The 26,450-nt window shown below is 34.4% G+C and overlaps 2 protein-coding genes across 2 annotated transcripts in view; both read left to right on the forward strand.

Annotated features, from left to right (window-relative positions):
* Nucleotides 1-26,450, forward strand: part of LOC127845366 (myeloperoxidase-like) — a 128,534-nt gene that overhangs the window by 55,399 nt on the left and 46,685 nt on the right. The gene's annotated exons all lie outside the window — the stretch shown is intronic.
* Nucleotides 2,396-18,082, forward strand: LOC127845367 (myeloperoxidase-like). The gene is made up of 15 exons (XM_052376245.1): nucleotides 2,396-2,584; nucleotides 6,812-6,926; nucleotides 7,830-7,959; nucleotides 9,087-9,295; nucleotides 9,750-9,932; nucleotides 10,059-10,089; nucleotides 10,609-10,724; nucleotides 12,375-12,488; nucleotides 12,852-12,956; nucleotides 13,400-13,694; nucleotides 13,987-14,178; nucleotides 15,056-15,289; nucleotides 16,520-16,683; nucleotides 17,177-17,273; nucleotides 17,640-18,082. Exons 1-15 carry the CDS (start codon nucleotides 2,552-2,554, stop codon nucleotides 17,809-17,811), a joined length of 2,190 nt encoding a protein of 729 aa, XP_052232205.1. The 5' UTR covers nucleotides 2,396-2,551; the 3' UTR covers nucleotides 17,812-18,082.

Genomic DNA, 26,450 nt, shown 5'->3' on the forward strand with positions numbered 1-26,450 from the left:
TTCACACCAACAATAAAACAAAACAATGGGCGAACACAGGTTGTAAATAAGTTATGCCTATATGTGAAGTTCCGGTATATAATTGAGGTGAATTGTAAGTTTTAGTGGTGGCGAAGTAAAATTAAAGGGTTAAAGGGATAGCAGCATTTGAATCATAAAAGAGACCGTTTCACATATTTTGGAAAATATGTAATTAAACGCTTTATATTGATAAATTTAAACATTGGAACTCAAACGCTCCAGTAAACAAAAATAAAATAAAGAAGGTAACCCTCAATTAAGCTCGAACCACTGACCCCTGCAGTAAAAGTCTAACGCGTAGACCACTCGGCCATCGGCGCACATTTAGTGTTTGAAGTAATTTGTACTCTATACACGCAATCCTCGTTGTACCAACAAATATAACGACATCAACAGAACTACCAATATCATTCAATCGTTTTGCGTTACAGCGCTTTACAAGATAAGTATTGATGTAAAGCATCAAAGGGCGTCGGGAATTTCAGTGTAAAAGGCACTCACTGAAGTTACATGGAACGATTTTTTTTCTACTGTAAATATTAATATATTTGTCGATTATTTTAAACAAAATAGAAAAAGATACTGGTAGAACCATTATCTATGATTTTGTGTTATAACTCCCAAATAACCATTATCTATGATGTTGTGTTATAACCCCCAAATAACCATTATCTATGATTTTTTGTTGTAACTCCCAAATATTTCATAGTTCATTTTATTTACATTGGTTTTCCTTTTTTTACTGGCATCCGTGTGCAGTTTTCATTAATGGAACAGAACTGTGGAGGTTTTAAAATATCTGCTTCATCTTGTAAGCTTAATTTCATATTTTTCTCAACTTCAAGGGGAGATGATTCTGAACTTATTCTTACGTTGCTCATTTACGATAGGTGTTGAGTACTCATAGATATGAAAACACTGTTAAAGTTTTAATGTGTTTACGAACCCCCCATCCTTCCCACCCTCTCATACATATATTTCATGGCCATTATATAAACAAAACATTGTTACAATAAAACAGCATATTTATTTAAACTAAAATGTCTTCATCAAAACAAAAAGGACACATAGAACACAAATAAAATAATTTGATTCACTGGGGCTCGAACCTTGGGCCTCACATGTGAAGCGAGCGTGTAACCACTACACTACGGAACCGCTTGAAAAATCACCTTCTAACTAAGATATTAATAAGTGACGATAGTGTAACGATTATCAATAAAGCAATAAACCGTGTAATCGCTGTCGTCTTGTAAAATTGAAGCAAAAACGCGTTAACCAAAACTCGAACAGCAAAAGTCTGCGCTATTGTTAGAAAAACCACAAAATAAATATATTTTGATTATGTTTTGTTTTTAAACAAAACCAGAAAGTTTCACCGGTTAGCGTATTTGCCCAGTCCCTGTGATCTTTTATTATTGCCCAGTCCATGTGATCAGTTATTAATTCAAAGAATTAGCTGTGCATTATTGGCAATAAATGTTGAAGTAAATGTAATAGGCACAAATGCAGTAGTTATTTACACTAATTTACACAAAAAATCACCACTATGCAAGATATTCTGACAACAAAAATATATACATTGATCCGTAAAATAACTTCTCCTCCCATAAGCGAAAAAAAAAGTATTACATACGAGTCGCCGCACTTCAGTGCGACGCCAATAATTTATGGTTTATAAATCGTCAAAAGATTCCTATAATGGATAATTTAGAGCATACAAAAAGGTTAAATATTAGTGTTTCCTCACAAACATCATAACACCAACAAAAATGAGCAAATCTGAAACATTTTGGTTCAATTCTGTCAATTTACCAAAACGTGAAAAGGTCCCTTTAAAGCACGAACTTATTAGCCGTATAGCAGTTATAATAGTCGTGTAGGCGGATAATGTAGTAATGGGTGCAGGATCACGTGACTTTTTGGGGTTCCACCTTTTAACTTAATTTGATTTATACACGACGGGAAGTGGTGTTTTATTTCAAATAACTTTTTTAAACAAGTTATCTTAAGAATTTCCATTTTAACCAATGAATAAAAACAGATTTTTTGCTGCTTATGACATTGTGAAATAATTCAGAATTACTAAATTAAATTTAAGCATGTGTTCTGGTTCAAAAATTCAATTTTTACTGCATTCAGTTAAAACGGTTATGTTTCACGCAACGTGAAATTTTGTCACCGATTTTAGACGTATTCAAGGATTTTTTCTTATACCTTAAGATATCGGCACATATTGCAAGAAAAACTGTCTTTAATGCACTGAAGATTTTTGCAAATTTTATTTCGATAACTTGAGATATTTGCAAAAATAAAGTTCTTAACGGTGTGATTACATTCTGTCCAGCCCGTGTGTAAACCCCTGAAAGCCCCGTTGATTCTGCACCTGAGTATAAACATTTAAATGAAGCGTGTACAGCATAATGTTAACCCAAAGCGGTTACCAAGGCTGGGTACACTGTCAATGGATTAGTGAATACTTGTCGGCTCAATTGTATATTCAATCGTGTAAGATATAGCTCGAGAATAGATGCTCAAAAAGTTAAATAGACCCGCTGTCAACGTAAGAGTTAACCGTTTCAGTGTTAATGTTTAACATGGATGTGATGGATACATGTTTTGTATATACATGTAGCTTGATTATTGTAACAGTTGATGATTTCAATTACATGGCTTTGCACTTTATCAGGTAAAATAAGACGTACTAGCGATGTCTATTCTAGAACTTAGCATCTTAACAAATATTTTTTATGATCATATGTTATTACCAGTATATTCATTTACACATAGTTTATTTGCCTGCAAAATGTCACTTGATTATAGTTATTGCAATGCTCCCATTCACGGTTTTGGACGTTGGTTGTTTGGTTGTGTCCGTTGTGTTCTCACCAATTTTATTAAACTGGTGTATACCCATTCTTAATAGCATGGAGTCACGAAACGGACTGTTACAACGTATCAATTATAAACAACATAATGTATGTGCCATATATGAAATGAACTCCTGATATAAGTAAAATCACGAAAAAGAACTTACGACACATATAGATCGATTAATATATTGATATTATATGATACTTCCAGGTAAAAAACAATAATAAACAAATAGCGTTATCCCAATCACTTATAATTAAGTTGCATGGTTATAGTTATGTATTATGCGTAGTTGTCTTTCCCCCGAGGACCTCGTTCTGTCGCACTCATTATGATAAAATCGGGGGTTTGTAAAGTTGCGTACTACATATAGGAATAGTATGGAGTTTTGTCCCCATTTTTGTACAGACTGTTTGATGTATGTCCGTTACTAGGTTGTTATGATTTACTGCAAACAGAATGAAGTTTAAATAGTATAATATTGCGATTGAAACTGCAAAAACCCTTTTAAAAAAACTGCAACACTATTTAAAGTGCGCTTAACAGAGAATTTAAAAACCTACACTAAAACAGATTTAAGCAAGATTTACATGATATACTTTTTAAGTGCCTTTAATTGGAGATCTCTAAATAATATTTGGAGCCTTGTTTATAAACATGCATGCACAAAATTCAGTTAACAACTAATGTATATAAGTGCGGAAATGAACAGAAGTATGCATTGCAATGTGTAAGTGATTTATATATAGTCTTATACAACTATAATAACGGCAACTTTTTACGCAAACAGCGGAGTTGAATAATGGAAGTGTATGGTTTAATATAAGGTATACATGCTTTAAGTCACTATCTGTGTTACAACTCATGATAAATAAGTACTAACTTGAATATAATATATATACAATACATATTTAATATCATTATTTGTATTAATATAACCATTAACACATGACTTGAGTTCACAAATTTAAAAAAGTAAGTTTTTTTAAATGATACAAAAAAATACAATAGAGCCATAAAACTGCCATATTTTATGATATTGCAGTCAATAAAATGACATTTTATAGCGTATAATTTCATTTTATGGCAACATAAGAGCATAACAATATATGATATATCATTAAGGTAATTCATTCCTTGATGTATCGATTCAGCAAATACCGAAAAGAATCTCCACTTCTATTTTGTCTGATTCATTTAATGTTTGATATTAATTGCGACGAAAAGGATTTTATGAAAACTTATGACATCAAAAGTGATGGACGTTGAAATTAAGTACTTTTGAAATCCGCTTTAAATAAATAACAAACGTGGTAGCAAAATGGTTCACTCGCTAGTTATACGTATAATTAATATAAATATTTAGTGATTCGTGAATCCTGTTACAGTCAGAATACATCATCCCGTTTTTTTTGAAAACGTAATAAGTATGATTAAAAAACATGAAAAATATATTAATACAAATAAGAAAATACTTAGTTCATATTAAGAGTTGCAACTTATTTCTAAATATTTAATCACAGTGTCACTTAACTCAATATTGAATTCCAGATGCTATTATTTTTAGTTATGGTATCTCATTTTTAGCTCGACTTTTCGAAGAAAAATGAGAGCTATACTACTCGCCCCGGCGTCGGCGTTGGTGAAAGTTGTGTATTAAGTCAAATATGTTTAACACTATCAAAGATAATTTACTCAAACTTGTAATACTTCTTTATGGAAAAAAGACAATTGTGTTTGTCAAGTTGCATAACTCTGTTAGCATTATTTTTAGAGTTATTCCCTTTTTATACTTAGAAAATTGAAAATTTTGTGTTTAGGTACATTTTATTCCTAAAGTATCAAAGTTATTACTTTCATACTTGCAACAATTACTTACTATAATAAGGGGACTGTGCAGGCAGGCAAAGTTATTTAACTCTGACTGGCATTTTGACAGAATTGTGGTCCCTTTTATACTTAGAAAATTGAAAATTTGGTTAAAATTTGTGTTTTTGTTCATTAAACTGCTATAGTATCATAGCTATTGCTTTCAGACTTGGAACACTCGCTAACTATTATAAGGGGACTGTACCGGACAAGTTGCATAACTCTGGTTGGCATTTTGACGGAATTATGGCCCTTTTTTCACTAAGAAACTTTGAATATTTTGTTTACTTCTAAAGTATCAAGGCTATTGCTTTCAAACTTCATATACTTTCTTACTATTATGAGGATACTGTACCTGGCAGTTTAATTTTACCTTGACATTTGAATGACCTTGAATCTCAAGGTCAAATAAGTACATTTTGCTTAAATTGCCATAACTTCTTTATTTAGGATCAGATTTGATTCATACTTTGACAAAACAACAGTTACCTGACAAACCACAATGGACACCACCCAAACCATCCCCCAAACCCCACCCCAGAATCCCCCCCAAACAAATTTTTTTTTTAGCAGTTGAAATGTCCGTCAGTCTTTGCGTCCGTCCGGAAACTTCAACATTGGTAATAACTTTTTCAATATTGAAGATAGCAACTTGATATTTGGCATGCAAATGTATCTCATGGAGCTGCACATTTTGAGTGGTAAATGGTCAAGGTCATCCTTCAAGGTCAAAGGTCAAATTTTGCAATATTGAAGATAGCAACTTGATATTTGGCATTCATGCATATCTCATGGAGCTGAACATTTTGAATGATGACAGGTCAAGGTCATCATTCAAGGTCAAATGTCAAGGTCACAGGTCTAATTTTGCAATATTGAAGATAGCAACTCGATATTTGGCAAACATGCGTATCTCATGGAGCTGCACATTTTGAGTGGTAAAAGATAAAAGTCAAGGTCACCCGTCAAGGTCAAAGGTCAATTTTGCAATATTGAAGATAGCAATTTGATATTTGGCATGCATGTGTATCTCATGGAGCTGCACATTTTGAGTGGTGAAAGGTCAAGGTTATCCTTCAATGTCAAAGGTCAAGGTCAAAGGTCAAATGTTGCAATATTTAAGATAGCAACTCGTTATTTGGCATGCGATCGTATCTCATGGAGCTGCACTTTTTGACAGGTGAAAGGTAAAGGTCATCCCTCAAGGTCAAAAGTCAACGTCAAAGGTCAAATTTTGCAATATCGAAGATAGCAACTCCATATTTGGCATGCATGCATATCTCATGAAGCAGCACATTTTGAGTGAAAAGTCAAGGTCATCTTTCAAGATCAAAACTCAACTATATGGCTTCAAAGCGGCGTAGTAGGGGGGCATTGTGTTTCACGAAAACATCTCTTGTTTTTTTCTTATTTTTGAAATATCATCTGATAAATAGCCACCCCCTACATTATTTCCCCTCTCCAAACCCCATACACACACACAAATACTATTTTTTTAAACATGGTAAAAAAACACATATTGTTATTATTTTATTATTGAAAGACCGTCCAACCATCAACCAGATCTAATGCTATCAAACTTGAAATATAATCTTATAAGTTTTTTAATGTCTTTACAAATATTCCAGAGATTGTGGAAAATATACCTGAACTCAGAATCGTCTATAATGTCCCACTTCTTTAAAACATTAGCGATCATTATGTTTCAATTATGGTCCTCATCCAGTTAGAATATGACTATGTTACCTTGACCTTATTGAATATGAACAATTTTCCCATAATAGTTTACGTTATACTGTCAAGCACTCGAAAATCGAGCGCGCTGTCTTCTAGCAGCTCTTGTTTATTTTAATATTTGTATTAATTGTACTTATACAAATAATCAACTGCAATGCCCATTACTTAATCTAGAGTGCCGTTTTAATAAAACTATATTGCAGGATATGTGTATTGTGATATCCTTACTTAAATTAGGTTTCTTTGTGTCAGTCATGTTGTTAAACATGCTTAAATAAAATACAAACAACTATCACATTTTTTCTCAAAGGCACTCTATGCAGCCCTATGTTTGCTGATGTGTGTGGTGAATGTCCCGAGGGTTCGAACCGACACTGTATCTAAAGTAAAGGACGCTGTTAAAGGATGTGCTAAAGAAAAATGGGGTAATTTTATTTGTAAATTATATTTTATAATGTTGTTTAGTAAAATCTATCGCATGTTAATGTTGAATACATAATTCAGTGTTATTCAATGTTTTTGTCTTTTAAAAGCACTGTTTACTTTATAAATGTATTATATATTTTGAGACATGTTAATTCTCAAAAGTCTTTCAATACTAGAAAAAAGTTGGCGTATATTATACATGTTATATGAATAGCGTGTTCTCTTTTTCATTTCATAACATTTAACTGTTAAAATTAACTGTCGGTTTGCTAAAATCACAATGCATCGCAAAAAGTTTAATTCACAGCACTTAGTTTGATGTTTCAATTTATAAATTGTTAAAACTAAATACTAGATTAATGTTTATTAAATGATACACTGACATGTTTATTTGCGGGCTGGCTTCTATTTTACAATTCATCAACATGTTCACAAGATGGCGCCCGCCTATCGAGGCCAAGACCTTTACCCCTCGCACATGATCGAAGTGACAACTTAATCAAAATTATTTTAAATGAGAACCATAACGTATATATAGAATCTTACTTTAGTATTGATTGGACAATTTTAAACGCCTTGCACACGGTTAATAGTCCCAATAAAGTAGCATCCCGTAAGGATTTTTCGTACGCACAAACTTAAAGATGTTATTTACAAATAAAATATGTGAATTATAAGGTTTTCAGACTTAAAATTATTAAGGAAATTATACATTTAAGTATATAATGACTCAATCGTTTAAGATTGCATGCTGCATAAATTGTCAGTGTCGCTAGATTAAAGGGGACACACACAATTTAACAACATATATAATTGATTTCATTCTTGATGATGTATGGTTATGCATACTTACCTTAGTTATCTAGACTGCCACCACTAAGAAATTGTATTTGTTTTGTCAGCTGGTCCCGCTAAAGGATTTGGTTGCCCTTTACGGAAGATCCACCAACGAGGTCAACCCACCGCTGCTGATGCTGCCGCTGACAGGGACTTGTCAACCATGATGGCCTCTGTGCGCAAAATGCGTAAAGAGTACGTTGTATTGACTTCTTGAAGGAATCGACACGTCATGAGTGCACATAATATGTAACTTGTTTTTAAATAACTGGTTAAAATAGACTTATATTATTGGTATGATGAAAGTCATTTCAGAGAGTGTCTAAACGTACTGTTAAGACGGCTAAGAGGATAACTCATATTATTTAGTGAAGAATATCACATATGTTATTACCCTTTGTTGCAATATTATGTTCAAATGTCACATAACCACGCATGTAAAATAGCAACACATCAATATAGTGAGACGCGCTAGTATTTCAATAACCTACATCGGAAAACAAAGTATGTCAGCACATCATCTTTCAATTAGGAAATATTATCAATGCTTTTTCACATTTTAATGCTCAAAGTTTTCTTCTATTTTTATCGGCTTTGTTCAAGAAGCCAACTATTTTGCGTACTCGTGTTATGCGTTCATGGTTTCCGCATCGCTTTTCGGCGCAGATCAAGTCGCAAATAGTATTGCGCTGATAGAGCATTGAGTGCAAGGCTACATTTTCACCATGCGCCGATGACTCTTGTATGTTACTTTTTTTTTGCAAAATTCTGGTTGCACAATACTTTGTGTCTTTACAAATGTAAACGACGGCAGTTGTTCAAAACATTTAAGCTAATGTTTATATTTGGTTTGCCCTGCCTAATACTCCAACCAAATGACAAATACTGTGAAGTTGGTTTCGTAAATTGTACACCCTGGGCAAACAATGATACTTTTGTGTGTTTACCAATGACTCTTTTACACAATACGTTTAGGCAACTGCTTTGTGAAAAGGCATTAATATCATGTTTAATAGGTGTTTCAGGTCACCTTTAATAAACACAGTCTACATGTTTGTTCAACCGTCACAGTTTTGCAAACAGACGGTGATCTCAATTAACTCAGACGTTTAAACCCAGCAAAGGGAAAAACCAATGACCATGACATTAACTTAAACGTGTAATAATAAGCGAGATATAATATGCAGTGAAAGTTTTCTACACATTGTGTTGTATTGCTTGATTTTTTGACTATTTGAAAGTATAACAAGTGTAACAAAATATTAACTAGTAATTTTAATGAACATGTTTACGGAATGCTTTTTTACATTTGACTTTAACAGAGGAAGTAGTGTGGCTGAGATTGAAAATGACACCGTGGTGGCGGAATTCCAGCGTCTTCTGAAAAATCTTCCTTTATGTCCGAAATCGCCGGTCCGATGCAATCCTCGTGAAACGTTTCGGTCTATTAATGGAACGTGCAACAATCTGAAGAACCCCACGTGGGGAATGTCAGGGGCAGCCGAGCGTCGTCTACTTCCGGCAGCATATGGTATGTTGAAACGGAAAGGGTTTTTAAGTTGGCACTAACTTAATGATTGTAGACGTAACGAGCATATGGGAGATCAGTTTAGATTAAAATATAGATTATACAAAATATGCACCTATGATTGCGTTTTAATTATGTATTGATCTCAAACGGATTGATATGGGTTCATTATAAGATGTTAAACGGTATGTTAAACAAGTGTATTTCAAAAAGCTGCAAAAACGGACAAAACAATCACTATTTTAAATAACGAACATTTGTTGCAAATAATTTCATAATTTTTCGTTTTCCTTCACAATCACAATAACACTATAACAATCACTATATGGATATTTTTCTGATTTGGCATTGAGCTATAGTTTAGCCATCATTTAATCTATTTTAAAAACATTAAATCATATTAATACATTAACTTGTCAATTTGTTTTAATTGTGTTATTTATTCCGCGACAATCAGATGACGGTCTGAACCTCCCTCGTTCAAGTGGTATTGATGGAAAACCTCTGCCGTTCGCACGAACGGTCAGCAACGCAGTCCATAGGGGTCCGCAGCAGCTGAAGTCGCCAAAACTTACCTTGCAGGCATTCCAGTTTGGTCAGTTCGTCGACCACGACATAATATTAACCCCACTGAGCAAGGGTAAGTGTTTTAAACTCGACGCTCTCTGTTTTGTGTTAGTATTTTCATTTATGGTTATGTAACATCCGATTTATTGGGGGGGGGGTTTAATAAAACATAATCTTGTTTTTTTAATTTTCTATTTAGCTGTCGACGATTGCTGTGCCGAAAATGACGAGTGAGTATATGCACTGTAATAAAAATCACTATAAATGAACGTAACTAATATATCATGTATTCTTGACTAGAAGGATAATAGGTTTTATTATTTTTACTCCATACTGCTTCATTACATTTTCTCGAATTCGATAGTTTTTTTCCCACTTCGGTAACAATATTTTAATGTTAGCATATACATACAAATTGCAAGTTCTGGAAATAACGTTTCTTTAAAATAACCACAAGATAACTTTGGAATCTAAGTATGATATTGTATTCTTAGAATGTATAAACCGTTTGACTCTCTCGCGTTATGTGTGTGTTTTAATATTCTTTCATTTAGATACAGACAATTATCAAAGAGTTGTTAGCGCCGAAATAAACCTTTAATTTACAGAATTATATAAGCACCAATACAATAGTTTAAACGTGTATTGTTTATTAACGATAATATCTGATAACAATGCTGGTATAATTAAATGACGTTTTTCCTTTTTACGTATAAAACCATACATGTCTCCGTTTAAACCACCTTTAGTCAAGACAATTGTTTCAACATCAACTTCGCTGAAGATGATCCTTTTGTGCCACGGTTCAAGGCCGGATACTGCATGGAGGTCCCGAGGTCAGCTGGGATCCTTTGCAAGTCATCAGGTTTGTAAAGTCCGCTTTCCGAGGTCAGCTGGGGACCTTCGCAAGTCATCAGGTTTGGACAGTACGCCTCCCGAGGTCAGCTATGATCCTTTGCAAGTCATCAGGTTTGTACAGTACGCTTCCCTTGGTCAGCTGAGATCCTTTGCAAGTCATCAGGTTTGTACAGTACGCTTCCCTTGGTCAGCTGAAATCCTTTGCAAGTCATCATGTTTGTACAGTACGCTTCTCGAGGTCAGCTGGGATCCTCTGCAAGTCATCAGGTGTGTACAGTACGCTTCCCGAGGTAAGCTGGGATCATTTGCAAGTCATCAGGTGTGTACAGTGCCCTTCCTGAGGTCAGCTGGGATCATTTGCAAGTCAACAGGTGTGTACAGTTCGCTTCCCGAGGTCAGCTGGGCTCCTTTTCAAGTCATCAGGTTTGTACAGTACGCTTCCCGAGTTCGGCTGGGATCATTGGCAAGTCATCAGGTGTGTACAGAACGCTTTCCGAGGTCAGCTCGGATCATTTGCAAGTCATCAGGTTCGTACAGTACGCTTCTCAATTTCAGCTTGGATCATTTGCAAGTCATCAGGTTTGTAGAGTACGCTTCCCGAAGTCAGCTTGAGTCCTCTGCAAGTCATCAGGTTTGTACAGTACGCTTCCCGAGGTCAGCTTGGGTCCTCTGCAAGTCATCAGGTTTGTACAGACGGCTTCCCGTTGTTAGCTGGTATCCTTTGCAAGTCATAAGGTTTGTACAGTACGCTTCCCAAGGTCAGCGGGGATCTTTGCAAGTCATTAGATTTATACAGTACGCTTTACGTATTAGGCTAATAATGTTTCATATGCCTTATGCTAATTGTTAGCCGAAAAGTTATCGAGCCATCGTGCATTTTAATCAGTAATATCACACCTCTAACTGAATATATTTTCTCTACCAACGTTAAAGGAAATTAGGTCAATAACTGATGTAAAACGTGCTCATGTCTAGCGTTCAATCGCGTTGAATGTCCGGTCAATGTTTTGTTTGATGTCGTTGAAAATAAGTTAAGGTGGATCTCGGTAAGGAAAACAGTTGAATATTTAAAAAAAGTTTAATAATGTTATGCGAAATCAGAAAAAATACAGACACTATTTTTTGTGTTCAAAAGAATGATAAAACATACTTGAAAAGACATCTTAATTTTATCGTAATAATCACAATCTCAAGTTAAATCTACTTGCTACAAGGTAATTATTTCAAGTGTTACCTTTTTTCCTTATTTCTTAATACTCTGTTATAATAATTTAGGTGTGTACCGTTTTGGAATTGTTGTGTTTTTCGTCTTTTTCGGAATTTGTTTATCCATGTGTTTTGTAAAACATAGTTTAATGTTTCATCAAGCCTTGTAATGCCATGAAATCGCAAAATGGACATCGTCTTAATACATTGTGAATGGGTTTTACAACTGATAGATTGTATCATTAAAAGTTTCGTAGCTTAGCTTCTCTAATCAAAACCTACACATTGTAAAATAAGTCTGTTTTAAATAAATTACACATATATTAAATCATTTTCAATTTTGCACTGCAAAGTCCATTTTCGAATGTTCGATTTTACCAATTTTGTTAAAAGTAATCGTAAACATTGTGTTGCAGTTCCCTCGTAATATCCTTTGGATTTATGTTTTTAGCCGGTGGAATATTGCAACGTCAGCAGACAAATGATCTAACGTCATTCGTCGACGCTTCAAACGTCTACGGTTCGTCGGAAGCGCGTCTGGCGTTATTGCGAGAGGGAACTACACGTACGTATGCTATCATACAAATATAACTTATTTCCAGGTGTAAGAGCACAAATTTGAGACCTGGTTATGTCACATGCGCTCAGTTGTTTATTAAGGGTATACATTATTTTAAAATTATAGTGCTAAAGAAAGTATAAATGTAATAACAACATGTCTTTAATTTAATGCAATGTTATGATCTATGCATGAGTGTAATTGAATACGGAACTTCGTATTAAATTTCTAAAACATAAACAGACAACATGCACATATATTGCCATTGAGTTAAAAAAGGTATACCTATGTGTAAAGCAAACTCATCTTGTCGCAAATAAAACGTTTTATTTTATTAATAGCTTGCATGCAATGTAATTCTATTTATAGCGTTTATGAAGGTCTCACAGGGTGCAGATGGACCCCGCCTTCCTGACGGTCCTGATAACGTGTGCCGTTCAGACGCGGCTAATGGTATACGTTGCAGTATTGCTGGTGAGAATCACTAGTTTTTAAAATAATTACATTTTATCGTTAATCTATTCGTTGAAGAAATAAGCACATGAACACAGCAATCATTGGGCACAACTTACTCGAAATCACGCTGATTTTTTTTTGATAAATGACAATCTTAAACTTAAGAAAAGTGTCAGTTTAGTGACTTCTTCAATAATTGCGTTATCGTGAAATGCCGATTAAATAACTCGAAACAGAGAACTTTTTAGTAGCGTAATATTATAAGTTCAAGCGTTAATTCCGGTTCTTCGACATTCGAAATTTATATTTCGATTTGATAATTGAAGAATTCTTTATATCGAGTGGATATTGTATTAGCACCGGAAACGCATTCTAAATATTAGATATATATAAATCATGCAATGAATTATTGAAATATGATAGCATGTGTCATATTCATATTTAGATGGCCTTGGTTTTAGGTGACGTACGAGTCAACGAAATTCCGTCTCTTATTTCATACCACAATGTGTTTGTACTCGAACACAATCGTCTGGCGAATGGAATAAGGCAATATTTTCCGGATGACGAGGAAGCATTCCAGCAGACGAGAAAACTCCTGATCGGAATCATGCAGAAGATTGTTTACGATGAATTTCTCCCTGCTTTCCTTTCACCGTCAGCGATGACGAAAAATAAACTTGCCAGTTCAAACAGATACAAATACAATTCGAAGCTTGATCCTACAGCTGCCAACGTTTTTGGAATAGCGTTCCGGTATGTTTAAATATATCATATAATAATACTACATATTCATGTTTGTGGAACTTATTGCAATACTTTAAAAAGAATTTGTATTGTACAGAATATTATTTTAACTACATGTTTTATTACACTTAAATATATTTAGTATTTCACATACAAAATGTTATTGACATGTGATTATTTATGCATATTCAGAAACAATTCATTTTAGTGTTTACTCTATATGATTTTAAGTAACATACATTAATACGTATTCGTAAAGGTTATACATATTCATAGCATATTTTTCTATACAATCTGACAGTATGGGCCACACTTGGATTCCTACGTTTATGTCGGTGTTCACGAAGAACTTCAAGCCGTTCCGCGAGACACTTCTCAACCTGACCTTCGGTGATCCCAACATGACCTACATACAGTCTGTGAACGGAGGTCAATCAGGGATGAAGGGGCTGTCCTACGCGCTGTCTGCCCTCAAATCACAGAACACTGACAGGTACTGGAAGTCCACAAATAAAACAAGCATAGGGCTCTTACTATTGTGTTTTTAATCGTTTAAAACTTAAAATGTAACTTTCCCACCAGCCAGTATGAACGTTTCACTTTAGTCTTACTTAATGTTGTCATTGAATATCGTTATGTCGTTTAACAAAAACACCGACTAAACCTGTGTGTTATTTCAATTTGAAGAAAATATTTCATACAAAATTAGAAAACCCTATCCTATGATGCACGGAAAGCTTTATCTCTTGTATGTGTTGTATATTTGAACGGTTATGCACCGTTTCCACATACATAACATTATTCCGTGAACAATACACATCTACACATTTGTAAATGTATTTATTCGTTTAAGTTCTGTCTTGTATAGTTATGTTTCTGTGTGCAGAGTTTCGAAGGTTGTATTTTAGTTAAACGTCTCTTTTGATTTCGTATCAATATTGTTCCTTCAATTAAAGCTTTACAATAGTCATCATGTACTGCTTAAAGATAACACCAGCTTGCATGTTTACAAACTGTGTGTACACTTATACATGTTCTAGTTTTTCATTCGATCTCAAACGGTATTTATATAATCAATCAGAGTCTCCCTTTATGATTTATATTATTTTAATTCATTTCGAAAATACAGTTTACCATAGAGTCCAATTACTTTTAATTTTCTACTGACGAAGATAAGCTTTATGGACAAATATCATGCTTTTGAGTAAACCAATTTGCATCGGAACCAGTTATTGAATTGCACATGTAGCTAGCAACAATCTAAGCTTATACAAACATGCAACTTGAGGTTGCGAAGTTGTCTGCGCATTATATATGCGAAACAATGCTTTGTCAGTATTAGTATTTATCGCAAAACACTATATGTTTAGAATCATCGAAGACACTGTCCGCAACAATCTATTTGTCAACACGTTGGCCGATACTTCCTTCGATCTGGCATCCCTGAATATCCAGAGGGGTCGCGACCACGGTCTACCCTCCTACAACGAGTTCCGGAAATGGTGCGGACTGTCGTCAGTGAGTTCCTGGAAAACCTCCTCACCAGGAGGCCTTGTTGATCACACCCTTGAGACAATCAATCTTCTAAAGGCTGCTGGTTACAGGTACTGTCTCAGTAAGAGGCCTTGTTTGTCACACCCTTGAGACAATCAATCTTCTCAAGGCTGCTGGTTACAGGTACTGTCTCAGTAGGAGGCCTTGTTGATCACACCCTTGAGACAATCAATCTTCTTAAGGCTGCTGGTTACAGGTACTGACTCAGTTGGGGGTCTTGTTGATCACACCCTTGACGCAATCAATCTTCTGAAGGCTGCTGGTTACAGGTACTGTCTCAGTAAGAGGCCTTGTTCGTCACACCCTTGAGACAATCAATCTTCTCAAGGCTGCTGGTTACAGGTACTGTCTCAGTAGGAGGCCGTGTTGATCACACCCTTGAGACAATCAATCTTCTTAAGGATGCTGGTTACAGGTACTGTTTCAGTAGGAGGCCTTGTTGATCACACCTTTGAGACAATCACTCTTCTTAAGGCTGCTGGTTACAGGTACTGTTTCAGTAGGAGGCCTTGTTGATCACACCCTTGAGACAATCACTCTTCTTAAGGCTGCTGGTTACAGGTTCTTTTTGCATCAAACGGTTGTCAATTTTGATAATTTGCCAAGCTCTTACAGTTAAGAATTTCTGCGGACAATCTATATGGTCCTCCCTCCAACCAGCCTGAAGCAAATGACCTCTCCAATGTCAAAACGTAAACAGTCGGCATCTACATGCTACTGAGCAGTTTGTGCAAGTAGTTTAAAAGTATGTTAAACATATGTACAATATAAAATTCATTGTATGTGTTGTATTTGTTTGTTAAGTATGTTTGTGAAATGAATTTTAATTAAAAAACTGTCTATGTTCATGTATTACAAGTATTCAAACCAAGCATCACATGTCAATGTTAATTAAAAAATCCTATTGTGTATACGATTTAATACTTATTCTGAACATTTCGCTCGTACTCAAGTTATGTAAATGGCAGCAAGATAATAGTACACTATGCTCTACGTTGGTAGTCACCTTTAATCACATATATATATATATACATTGCGTTATTTCAAATTATTTTAGGATTTCGTTTCGGCCCAAAACTTTCACTGATACGGCTAGAATCTAATATACTGATTTTATTTTATTCAGTCGCGTTACTGAATTTAGTTCGCCCCAAATCATCGCTCTGTCGAGGGCCCCCAAAATGTGTGATTGTTTCAAGGAAATCGAGGCCTTTGTCCTATGACGGGTCTTTTCAAATAAATTATTACATAATGACTATCAAGATAACGTATCGCTTCAGTTCGCCCCAAGACATAGACTTTTTCCCCGGAGCCCTGAGCGAAAAGCCCGTCTCTGGTGGAACCTTGGGTCCGACCATGGAGTGTATTATAGGAGACCAGTTCCGGAGACTCAAGTTCGGAGATAGATTCTTCTATCAGAACAAGAAGACTGGCTTTAACAAAGGTATGTTCATCGATCATCTTGGTTCACCATCGTGTAAATAGACTAGGTTTCCATCGCTTCATGTGCAATGTCAACATAATACATACCTTATTCCGACGACCATAGTCAGCACATAAGTAGGTAACACCGTGTGCAATTCTTACATTGAAGCAGCTAACGAATGAACGAGAATGATAGGCTGTTCAATTTAATGTTTTAAAAGGTATTGTCGAAAGGAAAAAAATGGTGTAAGCGCTTGTAAAGTCAAATTGAAACACTGTTGTGCATAATTGCTATTTAGAAAAATAACGGTGAAAACTCCGAATATAATCACAGCGTGCTGTAATTTATGCTTATGCTTATGATATTCAAAACTTTGTTTTCGAGAACCATGGTTGAGATCTGATTTAATTTTAGTTATACATAATAAACGCTTGCGAGTTAGTGTAATATCAAGTGTATTTGCTTTTGAATTTAACATCTTCTAATATAACATAATGTTTTGCTTTCTTAGCACAACAGGCCGCCATTCAAAAATACAGCCTGGCCTCCCTGCTGTGTCAGAACTACAACTTCGACAAGATTAATTTTCCAAACGTCTTCAAACAAGCGTGAGTCTGATGCTACATGTTGCTGTATTAGTATTAAATTTCTGAAATTGCGTTGAACGGCTTCAGATATTGTCTCTTAACTACTAAGTGTTGACTTTATATACTGTCTTCGAATACAATGCTATACAGTTTCATTTATCGAAATAGACATTTTTATAAAGTAAAACACACTTGGGTTTGATTGGAACAAACGTCAATAACATCATTGAAAGCCGCATTTTACTATTGCATTCCGTTGAATTCCGCTCAAATTTACTTGTGAATGAAGTGTGATCGAATGTATTCGAATTCGTCGACAAACACGCTATTAATTAATTGTGTTGATGTAACAAACACATTATATACAACACTCTTTATTATTTTCAGTGACCCACTCAGGAGCTGCCAGCAAATCACCGATATTGACGTGAATTCGTTCTGTGTGTCGTCCGCAGACGGGTCTCGTATACCCAATAACGGCACAAACGTCGCAGAAGAAGAAGACGTCTCCCCAGACTCAGATGGCTCAGCAGACTCAGACGATGAAAATGCCAAATAGTAATGCACAATGCAACCACTGTGAAAATAATTGAGAAACTATAGGCATAACATCAGTTATGACATTGCGCATGGGTGGTTATTTATTTAAATTTTTTCTAAACAATGTTTCAATAGAAAAATGTTTGTTTTTTTTTTAAATTAAGAAGAACTTGTTATAAATGTGTAAATTTAGACATGTTTAATAACATAATGATTATTTTCGTAAAACATATCGACACTGCATGCAGAAATAAATAAAAGGATACAAGCATGTGCATTTGTTCCATCATTTAACGGTTTGTATCCAGTCCAATGTTTGATTTGAATACTGACATATGTTTTTGCTATTGCTTTATCATCTCAAGAAAGTGATGCTGCAGCGCATTTCACTATTATTATGTTCAGTCACTAGTAAAAGTATGGAGATAGTTCACTTTTATTTTAAATTTGTCGGCAATATCACGTACAGTTTTATATCATTATTATATCATATAGTTATCATGTATAAGTTGTGTACCATGCGTGTATATAAACTCGGATCGTTGGATGATATAAATAAACGGCTTCATTCTGCACGTGCCATCAGAACTTATAACATTCATTTATCTTGTAACTGCGTTCAATAATTGATAAAAACATAGTCGTTTTGGTGGCAGTTAATTTATTTCCAAACATCAACATAGCAATATGGAGAAAAAAGGTCAGAATTGTGCATCAAGGCACAAACACACGACCAGCCTTTTTTCAAACTAAACACAGCTTTATCATTTGTAAACCTCGTTTATTTGTATATTCTTCTATCAATTTTCAAAGTGTTTTTTCTGAATGATGTGTAAATAGTCCTTTCAAAATAACAATAAAAATGTATTAATCTCGGATAAGAAAGCCTTTGGTGTATTTGGCAAGCAATGTAAACCAGTACCGAACACAGGTTACGCGTCAATTGTTTGCACTTAAATTTCCCGTAACACTGTTTAAGTGGTCCGTGACCAGTAATAATAAGGCTCATTTAAATTATTCCTTACATACAAGTCTTTAAATGTACTAAAGCAATTTTACAGTATTAAGCCCAGCTTTTCAAACGTTTATTGGCTCCAATTTAATTTATTAACAACGTGTGTAAACTATGAGGTAAAATGATGTCGACATGTACTTTTAACCCTGAGTAATAAATGAATTGTGGTAAAATATCGTGTGTTTCATTTAGAGATGTGTCAGTGTATTGCAGCAAACATTTGTATTCTGTTTCATTGATTTGGATATTGTAATCTAAGGATTTTACCTCATCAATATTTCAGTGCAAAGTATACAAACGTTCATATTGTTTTAAAACATGATATGGCGTCATATATACAAATACATATTTAAAAAAATAACAACGTTTAGAAAACAATATTTACGAATGTTGAAATATACACATGCATAAGAAGTATTGACACAATAACTTATGTTATATTAAGCTGAATATTTGACAATAAAATGTATTATATATAGCAAGTTTATGGACATCTTATCGTCAGTTCATTAGCGTGTTATTTTATAAACGGAAACTTTTAAATATAAGATACTCATACATCTTAACATTTTAATGTAATGTGTTATAAGAAACTGACACATGTTTCATTAGAATCTAAGTAGCATTAGCTGTATGACACACGTACATTAAAACTGACATGTAACCATTATAAACTATAAAAGCATGAATTCATATAACAACCACATCAAATTATTTTTGTGGAGAAAAACATATTTAAACACATCCTTTTTCGAGAAAATGTTAACACATCTGTTTATTGTTTCAAGAATGTCCACTATAACACTTCTTGAAGCATATGCGATGTATTTAAAAAGATAAATTACTAAAACATAAGATATGTTTCCCAAACACATAAACACACAATACAGTACATATTGTTCTGATAAATCAAAACGCACTTTAAAATACAGTACCTTAAATTCTGTATTAAAAACCATATTCAAACGAATTATAGCCCTACCAATGAACTACATCTACCATTATACTTTTTACTTTTCTTCTGAATAGTTGTGCCTTCTTCACTTAAGAATTATGATCTTTATTTAAACCTATCGTATACACTTGTTGCTAAAAATATGTAGGTTGTCGATGAATATTTCAAAACTGTTATTCAATTAAGTTATGCTTCTCTTAAGGTATTCTACACATTGCTTTGACGCATCAAACGTTACCATTTTGTAAGCAAGTTATTTTCATCCGCCGTTGTTCCGCACTCTTTCAAAACTTCGGCAAGAAACCTCTTAAATGAGTTCTGTTATTGCATATGTATATCTTAACTATGGAACTTGTTTTGTAACGTCGTATCGTCATCCGTTAGATGTAAAAACACAATTTTGCACATTAGGGCTAATCGTTTGACATCAATTGCCGCAGTAAATCGTTTATAAACCTTGTTGGATCCTCTGATTTATTAGTTGGTAAATTTGCAAGATTTGTCACGCAAACGAATATCAGAAGTTTATATTTGTTGGAGCACACGTTTTCAATGTAAAGGTTTGCGTCTCGAAAGTATTCCGCCTGAACATCGCGATCAAAGGGAAACCGCGTAGGAATATCAGTCTCCATGGTATAAACTGTTACCAAAATATTGACATAAATATATGTCCCTCGTAAACTGACCTCACGGCAAGGGTTGCAGGACTAAAAGGTACTGTCAACCGCGATTGACGAAAAAAGAAAAGTTTTAAAATACCGTATTTTTTACAATTATTAATTTATATTGATTAAAATATCACGACTGGTATATTACATTACTTGAAATAAGTTCATATTTTCAGTTTATTCGGTAATAAAATTTTGCGATGTGAAATCGAAAGTACATCGCAAAAATAGGTGACATAACGATATACACTCTATAAATAACGCAAGTAGGTTGATCATTGTATATATATAAAATATATACAATACACTACGTATGCACAATTTGCATTCCTGTGTTTACCAGGTGCCGATGGTGATCTATCTACTTGCGTTATTTATAGTTAACTGGTAGTTACCTGGTAGACATACCCAGTAAAATGTATTACCGAATATACTGAAAATATGTTAATTTAACAACTTTTTTTCAAGTAATGTAATATACCAGTCGTTATATTTTAATCGATATAAACTTATAATTGTAAACAAATACGGTATTTTAGAACTTTTCTTTTTCGTCAATCGCGGTTGACAGTCCCTTTAAGGTGTACTATTGTAGCTAATGTTTTGTAACAAGGCTTCCGTTACACTCCTCTGTAACTTTCGACCACAAACGGGTTTATCATATCGTAGTCCTTGCGGAACAGAGATATTGCTCGGTGATGTACTCTGCCTGCGCACACGCGTCTCTTTGCTTTGATTTTCAGGCGTATCATTGTTGGAAATATGTTGGAGTTAATATATTTCGTCAATTTTACGTAACGCAGTATTCTTAAAAACATGCTCTGAAATAAAGATGCTACTTTTATCACAAAGTTATCGTTATCTGGGTTTATTAACTTTTATTTCTTTTCTGATACACACGTTAACTTTGCTTATAAAAAAAAAATAAACTATAAACTATCACTAATGTGTGTAACGCTAGTATTTGTTAAATATAATTATGTTTTTGCACAAAAAGCCTTTTAGCGAGTATCTTTAACTCTAATGCATACACATTATTCAAAAAACGTACCTGTGTTTGTCGTCAGCAGTGTGTACCTATGTTAAAGGATGTTCCCCCGTTGCTTTATCTTGAATGAATGAAGCACGAGAAAATGCTTGATTTGTAATTTATTGTACAATCATTGAAAACATATATTATTTGACAAGCCTAACTATAATCAAACGATATATGGCAAACTTTGGTTGTCTGATAGTGCATGTTTAACTATAAAATAACTTCATTAAAGGTCAATTTAACATATGCCAGCAAGTTGATGTGTTTCTTAAGGTTTTCTTGTTAAGAAACTATAACACAAACATAATTATATATATTTAGATGTAAAATGAGACATACTTGTAAAAACAAAAATACATACATTTTTCTATTTGCTATTTAATGTTTGAAAAGCAAGGCCGGTATTTTTTCCCTCCCACCGGTAGTTTTATTTTTGCAAGAGTGCTATTTAAATTTCTATTTATTTTCCTGTGTAAGTTAAACATAATTTGCTCTTAACAATTGTCCAGTCACACTAAATTGTGTTGTCTTTATTTAGCTAATACTATTTTATTAGACAAATAAATGTAGTAAGCGTATTGCGCTATGCTAGCGGGCTCCTATTTAGACTTATTGCTGCAGGTCACAGATGAGACTTACACGCTAAGCGCCATGATGGCACTTTGTCTATTTCACGTCATTTGTTATTTATTATCTGTGCATGGCAAGTAAATAACGTGAATACCGCTATTCTCATTTAAATAGTACATTAAAGGATTAATTATTATTGGCGTATCGGTATTTCATTATCAATTTTAAAAGTTATGTAGCTAAATGTACGACGTGTGTTTAAGTGTTTCATGAAAAATCTCGATCATCAATTTAGTTCTTCCTATTGTTTCGGTACATTGAATTCCGTATGCTAAGATCCTCTGAAAGGTTTGTAACTTATTGAATACATAACTACATCTAAGTGATTTCAAACGACAAAGCATTTATTTAAAGCTATAAAACAGATTATGGTATGATTTTCTGCAAATTTCATTTGAATTAGTACATCATTGGCCCCCAGATTTTATTTTTGTGTTTTTTTTTTCATTATACTGTTTACGCACTCTTTCTACATGATCAACACACTCTTAATTTTTTTTTTTCAAATGTTGGGACAAACGTTTCTTTTGACAGATCAATCTCAATGATTTTTGTCACCATCCTTGTTCTGCATGTATCGTCCACCCTAACGCGTTTCCACTAACCATATTTCAATTTCCCTAGCATGTTCATTCTCACGGTTCCCATATGACTTTCCTCTTTGATAAATGTTTCAGGATTGAAGGTTATATCTAATCCAGCAGGCGTCAGTGCTTTTAAACATAAAGCAACATTTTGGTGTTTTGTACAAAGACAACTACTTGAGATGTAAAAGACGTAAGTTTGATGTAGGTTGGTCTGATTCGACAAAACGAAGCCAAATATAGTTTTAGATCTGGATTTTCACCCGATATATTTTCTATGTAGGTTTTCAGGTAGTCGTTGAGAGTTCTTTTCTGGTGGGTTTCACCGTTGCACTTGAGTTTGTCTTTCTTTCACGGGTTCTGTCTAGAGTCTCGGGATATGAATTCTATCACCGATGTTTGGTACTTTTCCATTTCTCGTCGCCTTCTTACCTTACAAGTAACATGCTGGTGTAAATGTTAAACGTTGGCGGTTTATGCCTGTGTTCTGACTGAATGTTCTTATTAGTCTGTATTTTTTCAGAAGTCGAATCGACATCGATCTACTTGACGACTTGGACTTATCTTTTCTGCTTGCTTTAATTTCGCTTAATATTGTTTTTCCAAGGAGTAGCTGACGTTTAACATTTGGTGGTATCTTCGATGAAGAACTCATATCTTTGAGTTGATACTTTGTCAAAGTTTTTGGTGACATAGTGGTGGTCACGGTATCGATAGATAGCGCTGAACGTTGCATTCTTATTTTCATTCTCTATATTGCTCTCATTTTGGTATTGTATTCGTTTTTCAGTTCAATGTGTTTTGCCTGCAACTTTTTACACTCCTGTCTCTTCTTTTCAAGAGCTTTCGCTACTCGCATTCTTGCTCCCGCCTTTCGTCTTGGAAACGGCATGTTAACCACAAGTTCTTATAAATATTACATGTATTAACATAAAGGAAATATCACGCGCAAAAGCCCTCCCGTTCATCATGTTAAAGGTACACGATCTTCAACAATAGACAGATACAGAATATTAATATATGCCATGGCCAATGCGTCCCAATAATATATACCAGAGTTCAAGCTTCATATTTATATTATAAAGGGTATTTGAAATTAATAAACATACTTTTGAATTTTTACAAGTTTAATATTTAGATAAATATGTTATGTTAAAGGTTTAATAATTGTACGGTCAAATATAAATGAAGTTGTTCACTTTAATTTGACATGTGCAGCGCCCTTAAATGTCGCATCGCCGTTATATGTCGCAGGCTACGAGATTTGTCGCAACGTTGACGATAAATGTCGCAAGGGACGATAAATGTCGCAAATCCTACTGACGATATATGTCGCAACTTTAACGATAAATGTCGCAAAAATTTAAACTGCCGATATATGTCCCATCATTAACGATAAATGTCGCACACCTTTGTAAGTTATGTTGAAAACGATAACTTAGCGTAAAATGATTAAAACTTTAAGGTTATATTTAGATTACCCGACGAGGTTCTTTGAGCCGACTTCCACCAGAATTGTCAGTTTTTAGTTAGTATTGTCCGAAATGGTTAATTGTGGTCAGTATTTTCCATAATTGTCAGTTGCGGTCAGTATTGTCCGAAATGGTCAGTTGTGGTCAATATTGACCCAATCAATTCTTATAATTCTTGGCTCGAGTAGCCAGTTGTTGATTTCCCTGTGCTAAATGGACTGCTGTTATCAAGATTGGCCAAATGTTGTAAGATGTGATAAAACTGTAACATTATTACAGCAACACAAATAACGATAAAATTGTATTGAATATTGTATGTTAGTAACATGACTGTAGTACATGTATCATTATCTTAGTTAATGTATTACTATTTTGCAGACGCACTGGCATATGCCGGAGTTTGTACTGGCATACTGATGAACTGGCTGAAGAATAATATGTTCTTTTTATTTTTTAAATATCGTTTCCTTCAATTAATGCTTAACATATAGGCAGCGGTATTCTATGTCGACGATTCACTGTTATTTCCTTTACTTTCGTGAATATAAAAGTTTTTGGATAGTAACAGTGTCAAATATCATCCTCCGTACACAGTAATTTTGTTTTATTAGATTCCCGATCCTTTTGGAATTTGAACTCGTACTCTTTAAACTAACCAATCACGATATATATATATTATGTATATATATATAATCTGACACGAGTTCTCATTTCATACCATTTTTTACAGACATTTATTTTTAACAAATTTTTATCTATGTAAAAATTGGGTCGGTTAAAAACGAAGTTTAGAAAATTCAAAATACTATCATTTAAGTTATATTTTAAACTTTGTTTTTATAGAAACACTATATACAGCAAAAATACCAAGAAATAGTCAGATTTACCGTTTACTTTTTGAAATAAAAATTAAATGCAACATGCATCATTCGTATTTTCAGCAGTAAATCACCCAATTTAGCCATAACGTTGTTTTAATTTTAAAAATTGAAGGATGTGCATCAAAATTTTAACATATTTAACAATAAACATAGTTATATGCTATATATTAAATCAAATTATGTAAGAAAAGAAATAAAACGCGTCGCAAAAAAGTATGCGATGTCGGCAGGATTCGAACCTGCGCGGGAAGATCCCAAAAGATTTCAAATCCAGCGCCTTAACCACTCGGCCATGACAAATTCACAGTCGTACAAGCTTAAATTAGATATCCATAAGTAAACAGGTAAACAGGCTTGTCAATCTTTGAAGAAATCGCGAAATCGTATTTTTCAGATGATATTTGGATCAAAGTCAATATTTATTGTGAAAATAATGTATTCTAAAGGAATTACGTAAACACATATCAAAATTCGAAGTTTGAAAAAAATAAAATTCATCTCTCGGAAATAACCGATCATTGAAGATCGGCAATGATCGTAAAATAAATCGCGGGAAATCATTAGGGGTGCGCTACCTTACGAAGAGAACCCGTAATTCCTGGCAGTTTTCATAGAAAGGCATTTTCCTTTGCCGGCCCCATAATTACCCAAAGAGCTGAGCACAGAGGTTGGGACCAGAGGTCCCGGTGTGATCCTGGATCGATGATTCTATCCAAGAATATTCGCCTTCTATCGCTGATTCAAAAATGGCAAAGCTGTCAGTCTCCAGCAGAAATACCGAGGCATTCACATGTTGTTCTACCCAGACGGTTCCTGTCAGACTGACCTTATATAACCAAACTTGTCAAAACGGCCTTAAACCCAAAGCAAAAACTTACGGGCCCCTCGCTTTTCCGATTTACGACCAGTTTAAAACAAGGATTTTGTCATTTTTGACTACAGCTTAACGTTTTTGGTCGAAAATGAATAAATATGACCGCTTCGGTCGATCTTCACCGCAGCTGACAATTATGGACAATACTGACCACAACTGACCATTTCGGACAATACTAACTAAAAACTGACCATTTTGGTGGAAGTCGGCCCAAATAAACCTCGTCGGTTAATCTAAGTCTAACCTGAAAGTTTTAGTCATTTTTACTTCAACTTTTCATTTTAACATGACTTACAAAGGTGTGCGACATTTATCGTTAATGTTGCGACATATATCGGAAGTTTAAACTTTTGCGACATTTATCGTTAAAGTTGCGACATATATCGTCAGAAGGATTTGCGACATTAATCGTTCCTTGCGACATTTATCGTCAACGTTGCGACAAATCTCGTAGCTTGCGACATATAACGGCGATGCGACATTTAACGGCGCTACAACATGCATTAAGCCCCGTTTTTCCTGAACGCAGCCAATATGTACAGA

The sequence above is a fragment of the Dreissena polymorpha genome, chromosome 9, assembly GCF_020536995.1.
Source record: "Dreissena polymorpha isolate Duluth1 chromosome 9, UMN_Dpol_1.0, whole genome shotgun sequence".
Lineage (NCBI taxonomy): Eukaryota > Metazoa > Mollusca > Bivalvia > Myida > Dreissenidae > Dreissena > Dreissena polymorpha.